This window comes from the organism of the source record quoted next, unplaced genomic scaffold (genome assembly GCF_019419815.1).
Source record: "Pyrus x bretschneideri cultivar Hongxiangsu unplaced genomic scaffold, Pyrus_bretschneideri_v1 Contig5, whole genome shotgun sequence".
In the NCBI taxonomy this organism is placed as follows: Eukaryota; Viridiplantae; Streptophyta; class Magnoliopsida; order Rosales; family Rosaceae; genus Pyrus; species Pyrus x bretschneideri.
This window is the reverse complement of record NW_025999787.1, coordinates 8,767,041-8,774,051: the sequence shown is the minus strand read 5'-3', so window position 1 is coordinate 8,774,051 and position 7,011 is coordinate 8,767,041. Positions and strand designations below refer to the sequence as shown.

General features: G+C 38.2%; 1 protein-coding gene across 1 annotated transcript; it reads right to left on the bottom strand.

Annotated features, from left to right (window-relative positions):
- Positions 1–4,073: 4,073 nt before the first annotated feature.
- On the bottom strand, positions 4,074–6,754 carry LOC103945272 (pentatricopeptide repeat-containing protein At2g30100, chloroplastic). The gene is made up of 2 exons (XM_009355823.3): positions 5,566–6,754; positions 4,074–5,081 (listed from the first exon to the last, which is right to left on the bottom strand). The coding sequence occupies exons 1-2, from the start codon at positions 6,292–6,294 to the stop codon at positions 4,308–4,310; spliced, it is 1,503 nt and encodes a 500-aa protein (XP_009354098.2). The 5' UTR covers positions 6,295–6,754; the 3' UTR covers positions 4,074–4,307.
- Between the last annotated feature and the right edge of the window lie 257 nt (positions 6,755–7,011).

Below are 7,011 nucleotides of genomic sequence, written 5' to 3'. Positions count from 1 at the left end.
ATGGATGATCGATCCTTATAATTAGGCAACTTTTATTTTCTTTTTAGATAAGAGTAGGCAACTTCTTTTTTGCACTACCATATGAAGTAAATTAGTCACATTACCTTACTAAACTTCCTTACGTTATGTACCGTCGTTTTATCACTAGACATTCTTTTCTATTTGATAAACTAGCCATGAAGATTCAAATGTTGAACCTCTTTCAATATTGCGACAAAAACCACGCTAACTGAAGAAGTAGTTGGTGCAGGAAAAGTGTAGACGTTGATCTTTAATATAAAAAGCAACATTATTATATTATAAACAATGCACTAATCTTGTGATTGTGTTCAATTAGTGGTTAAATGTCTACATCATGCTCATGCATGCTCCAACAAATTGGTTTTTAATGACCATACATTAGACACCACCCAAACAAATATCCCAACTCTAGATTTTGCATACACTAATTTTGGATGCCAATTTTCCAAGTAACATTTATCTGTATGAATATACATCATTTAGCAAAATAGGAAGCTAATTTTCAATTTTTTTAAAGAAAATTATCAAATAATTATCTTATTTCTTTTACAAACGATAACGTTAGTGGGTAAATTGTTATTTTTCGCACCAGAATACATAAACATAATTATTTTTTGCAACTACAGCAAATCGCCATCTAACTCAATTAATTATCATTTTTATTAAATAATGGGGAACTCAAAGACCAAATTAATAATGGGATTAAGAAGAGATTAGATCTAAAACAATGCGTGTTTCGGCTTTTGATAAATAATTTAAACTGAGGGTTACATCTATTGGTCTTTCTCCCGCCACTGCTTATGCCTTTAAATATTCAATTGCAAATAATTGGAAGTTGTCGAGCATCTCTGTCAACGACATCTCTACAACTTGGATGCTTATCTTAATAAAAATAACGAGAATAAATTATTGTAGCAATGATTTCTAAATCTAAACTCAATTGGAGTAAGAATTTTTTAACTAAAAATTTATGACCATTGGTTCCTTAATTCATCAAAACATGCAACTATACTCCTTTTCGTCAACTCCGTTAGAACTTCCACCAAAACAAGTCACGTGCCACACACATGAGGTTAAATCAAGGAACAAATATGGAAAACCAAATGACAAAAATTGTAGCAATGGTCCTTCAACTTTAATCCAATTGGAGAAATAGCCCCTCAACTTTAATCCAATTGGAGTAATGATCCCTCAACTTTAACCCAATTGAAGCAATAGTCATTCCAGCATGACTTATTTTGACATAATTCTAACGAAATTGACGAAATAGGTCATAACTGTACATTTTGATAAGTTAAAGAACCAATAATCATGAGTTTTTCGTTGATGGACCATTACTCCAATTAAGTTAAAATTGTTGCTACAATTTTCTCAAGTAACAAAGGAAGAGAAAATTAATAATAATATTATTACTAATTCACCTCAAAACAAAAATAGTAATAGACCAATCTGATCACGTGCGGATGAAGCTACGTGCCTAAAAGACCACGTGTATGCTCTATAGTCCTTTGTTTCTCAAAAGTTCTTGACGGAATTGGATCCTCTCCTGAGCAGGAGATCAGGATCCTCCTGACCCACTAACATGGGTCATTGAATTTTGATCCAACGGCTATAATTATTATAATTTTTAAGGGAACCCCCTGTTTGTAACCGTTGGATCAAAATCTAATGGCCCGTGTTATTAGGTCAGGAGGATCCTAATCTCCTGCTCAGGAGAGGATCCAATTCCGTTCTTGACAGAGCAGACTAAATTGCACCATCTTGTGCAAGTGATGCCAAGTGATCCCTTTGTCTGCTAAATCAGTATCTCCTACAATGCATCCACACAAGCATGGATGCTTGCCCATATCAAATGAAACGGGTACAGTTCCACGCAACTCCTCTTTCAATCTATCTCATCGCCGGATAAGGAAGAGGTGCGTGAGCAACTAGCCCTATCACAACTCTTTTAGGAGAATGTTTGGGACATTCCTCATGGTTTGTGTGTAACACGAGAGAATTTTGAGTCTGACAGTCAAACTACATGGCCTATCCTACGACCTACTATTGACACGCCATTAACTATCGACATGTTATTTTTATTATTCACATAATCAATATTATATCGTGTCAATATACTTCAGTGTAAGTTTAAGAAAAAAGTAAATGACGATGTAGCGACATCTTATTAGATGGCGGGACAAGACACGTAGTCAGGCCGCCTGACCTAATATTTTTCAGTGTAACACATCATCGGGTGACAGGATGATTATGAACAGAGATGTCCAACCAGCCATACAGTTCCTGTATCAGCAGGCAGCAGCACCACAAAGCACATACAAAATTATCAACTTCATAATCCATCACATAATTTACACGTGAAGCAAGATTGCACCCACTCAATAATTAGATTTCTTGCAATTTACTTAATATAATTAAAGTCAATAATTAGAGAGAGAAAAAAAAAATGGGAAACAGTATAAAGCAACGCCAGCTCTAGTGAAAGAAAAAAAAAACTGAATTATGTATACATAGCCAAGATAAATGCTAAGCAAAACTCTCAAAAGCAGGACTCTTTGTTATCTCATATTTTCAGCACAATGTTTTATAATGTTGGCACAAGAATTGACGTTAAACAATAATGTGGTAGAAAGTCCTTAGAGAGTCCCACTTTGAGAGCCTCCTAAGCATCTTATATAGCCAATGCATTTTCTACTATCTAATTGCAACAAAAGAGACAGATTGATAAAGAAGAGGAGAAATGCTAACGTCAATTTCCGTGTCAACATTGTAAAACATTGCCAAAAACACGAGGTGTCAAAGAGTCCATGAAGAGTTCTACTTTTGAGAGAGTCCCTTAGCATTTATAAGGAAGCAAACCAATTATTCATGATTGATTCATGGTCTCTTTTAAATCCATTCATGATTCCCAAATGTCATCCTAGTATGCACGAGAAAAACTTTGGTGCGGCGAGGAATAAATCCCCCTATATCTACTCACACTACGTCACACAAATAATGAAGTAGGGAGGGGGATATGTCTCGTTTACTTGTAACCTAAGGCCATCTCCAACCGAAGGCTGTCAGATGACTCGTTTTAACCCTCTGGCCCTTTACGAAATTAATATTTTCATGAACAATGCATGACCATATTTCTTATCATGTCCACCCGAGGAGCCAAATGACCATAGGCCAAACATGGCCCTGTGAAAAAAAAATCATCTTCAACCGAGGGCCAAAGGGTTATAAGACCAAACATAATTTATTATTTTAATTGAACTACTATGGTTACTTAAATTAAATTACCTTAATATTTTATGTTATGGATTGTCAATAATTTTCATGTTGTTAAATGTTTTTAAAAATGTTGTTTAAGTTTCATGTTGTTAAATTTTTTTTATGTTGTTTAATGTTACTTAATGTTGTTTAATATTGTTTAATGTTGTTTCATGTTACTTAATGTTATTTAATGACTTAGGAAGTTATAGAAGAAAAAAAAATAAAATTTTTAAATTTTGTAAAAAAAAAAAAAAAAAATCAAATATGACATCACCATGTGGCCCGGCTCGGGCCGGCTGGTTGCTTTGGGCCGGTCGGTTGGCACTTTGGCCCTTTTTTGTCCAGTGGGACCCACGAGCCCTTTGGCCTGGCTCTCGATTGGAGACGGTTTTCAAGCTATTTTCGACCCTCTGACCCTCTAGACCCTTCGGTTGAAGATGGCTTAAGAATCCCACCCTACCCTTTTGTTGCATTAGATCATCTCCAAGTCAGTAGTAGTTCACACATCTTTCATTGTGTTAATAGTTTAGTGAGAACTTTGTGCCCTGGATAGCCACACAGATGCATGAACTACTACTGACTTGGTGATGATCTGATGATCTAATGCAACAAAAGGAATATAATTCTAACAGAAACATACTTTTCTTTTCTTCTATTTACTGGTATGCATCAATCCTAATTACAAAAGAAGTGTGAAACGCAGAGTCGATAACATAATTTCATGATGCAACTGTTAAGTCTGGGGCAGATATGCATGAGAAATATGAAAATTCTAAAAGCAGAACAAGTCAAGAAACCGGCAAAACATACCTGTAGTATTTATACGAAGATCACCAAGAGAACTTTTTGGACATCACAGTTAACCTGCCTCCATGATTCGGCCATGCCAAATTACGACCAAATCTCATACCCACCCATAACTATACAAAACTATCATGTAGAATGCACCAGGAATTAAAGTCCCGGTGCTACAAAATGTTCACAAACAAAACTATACTTGGATTCTCGTAACTTGTTGCCAATGTCCTTTAAAGAGTTTTTATGATCCATAGCTTAGATTTCTTTATAAACAGATAAAGAAGAGACGGCCCAATCAAATTGGCATCTGAGAGGCGCTTGCAAAGTTTAAGGTAAGTATCTACACCGCCAGATTGTTGGATCCTTTTCTGTAGTCCCTGCAGCACAGCTGCCCTATCCAAAAACTCCGGGTGCAAACCCAAATCAAGCATTTTTATTACTGTTTCTGCAGCATCATCAAAATGTCCCCCTTTAATGTAACCTCTTAGCAACCACGATAGGCTTTTCTTTTTACCCAGAGAGCTGGAAACATCTGTTCTAGTAAGCAACCGTCTGATGGCATTGGCCTCCTTTTGGGAAGCACAGATGGCTAAAACTATGTCATAGAGGTCAGCATCCGCCTCTTTACCAACAAGTTTCATTTCCCACAACTGCCTCTCGGCCTCAAGGCCACATCCAGAGCAGATATACATAGCCAGGAGCCTCTCATGAACCACCCCATGGAGTAAAGAGCTTCCCTCCTCAATCACCCAATTGGACAGTTGTACTCCATCAGCTATAAGATCTGACTGATACTTCTCAATAAGGCCAACATTATTTGTATCAAATTCAGCTACCAGTCCAGCCCTCGCAAAACCTTTCAACTTCCGCAAAGCTTTCGCAAGTTCATTTAATTCCTTGACCACAGCTGTCATTGCAATGAGGTAACTGTAGACCTCTGGCTTCAGCCCAGATTCTCTTAGATGAATCACCAACTTCACTGAATCCCTGTAGTTACCCTCAACCTGCAGAAACACATTCAATAGTTTCATTCATAACCTTTGGAAACTCTTAAAAATTTTTGAACATATACGTTACGACAAATGAATACAAACCCAACTAATGCTAACAGTTTTCCTTTCTACTGATTTATGTTATGCTAGCTAACCAGTCGTAACAATAATAATTAACAATTTGTGTAATGAATGGCAATCCCTTGGCTATAATTCACTGACATAACCCCGGTTGGTCAATCTGCACATCATCATTTGATACGTATACTAACTAGTTCTATGACGGGGAAAACCGCTAAATTCATCAAAAATGGACGCACCATCCTAATAATTCAGCATGGCAAGGTAAATTCAACTCCAAGACAAACCCACAACCCAAAAATCCTATCACTACCAATGGCATGTGGACAGTTCAAAATGAAATGCATATAAATTCACAAGTACATTTCACAATTGAATAGCATATTATTGAGGACAACAGTAAACAAACACTTACCATCATCTTCCAAGCAAGATAGCCAGTCGGCCCTCCTTTATGCCCATCTGCATCGTCTTCCGCCGAATAAACAATTCCGCGCTTCAACACCTCTTTCACAAAGAAAACCGCCTTTTCCTTCTCACCCATCTCCCAGTACAAAGATATCACCTTCTCCATCATGCTAAAACTCGCCTTCAAACCCACACAATCCGATTCCACAAGAAGGTCCACCACATCCCCAATGCCATGCTCCCCCTCAATCAACTTCTTGACCCAACTACACATTATCGAAACCATGAGCTCCATCGTCTCCTTATCGACCCGATTCTCCTTTCGGAGCCACTCAAACACCTCAAGGGCACACCATGAGTCCCTACCCTCCTGAGAAAAGTACACCAACACAAGCTGCAACTCTCTGGCCGATAACCGGTCGTTCATTTCCTCAAGAACATCGGACGGCTCTCTTGCCATCCGCTCCAATTCCTCAATTGCCTCAAAGAAACCTTCACCCATTTCGCCCTCGTCGTCGCTGGTCACGAACTGGTCCAATTGAACCGAATTGAAAACCCTAAAGTCTCGAACTTGGCTCGATCTCGCAATGACCAAGCTGGGGTTTTGTTGTTTGCAGAATATGGGAAAACCCCTAGCGCAAGATTGAGCCGAAGAACCCTGGAGACCGATAAAACGGTGCCGTTTAACCGCAAAACACAACCGGCTGAGCGAAGCAATCCCCTGAGCAGAGGCCATTTTCTTCAGCCGAATCTCAAAACTTCTCAACCGAGAAAACCCAGTTTCCACTCCGTTTGGTTGCCAACAAAATCAAAGAAAGCGAAAAGGAAAATATAAGAAATTTTCTGTGAAGCACAACTCACGTCAAGCGAGTCAAATATCCGCGAATTAGAACATACCCTTGTCTGGAATTGAAGTATGAAGAAAACCCAGAACGACGATTCGAAGTCGTCACCTTTCTTTCTCTCATTCCTAACCTTTCTCGGGAGCCAAACAGGATTTGGGATCTTCAGCTGGAAAAGCTAAATCCCAAGAGCGAATTCCCGAGGAATGTAAAGAAAATGAAAGACATGCGCTTGCCACCACAGTCCTCCGTGATAAAAATAAAAATTGGGAATTTAGGGAGGAGAGCGGGGTTTTGTTTGTGGATTGATTGTGATTTGTGAGGTGCTCCTGCAATGGCCGAGGCTTGCCACCACAGTCCTCCGTGACACTGACAGTGACAACCAAACCTCTGATTTTTCACCGTTGGGTCTGTTGATGACGTGTTCCAAGTCAGTCTACTCGCGGAATCTGGCGCGGAACTGTCACGTGTGAAATGAGAAAAACTACGTTTTTTTTTGTGGTATATTTCAATTTTTTTATTTTTTATTTTTTAATTATAAAACCTGGTTATATTATAAATTATTATGTAAAAATTATTTCTCAAAAAAAAATCAATTTAAACTCGAGTCT

What these genes read in the sequence shown, in the direction of transcription:
- LOC103945272 (XM_009355823.3), bottom strand. Translation starts at nt 6,294, where the DNA reads ATGGCCTCTGCTCAGGGGATTGCTTCGCTCAGCCGGTTGTGTTTTGCG. An exon ending in ATCTTGCTTGGAAGATGATG is followed by an intron (nt 5,082 to 5,565) that starts GTAAGTGTTTGT and finishes GTGTTTCTGCAG; the next exon opens with GTTGAGGGTAACTACAGGGA.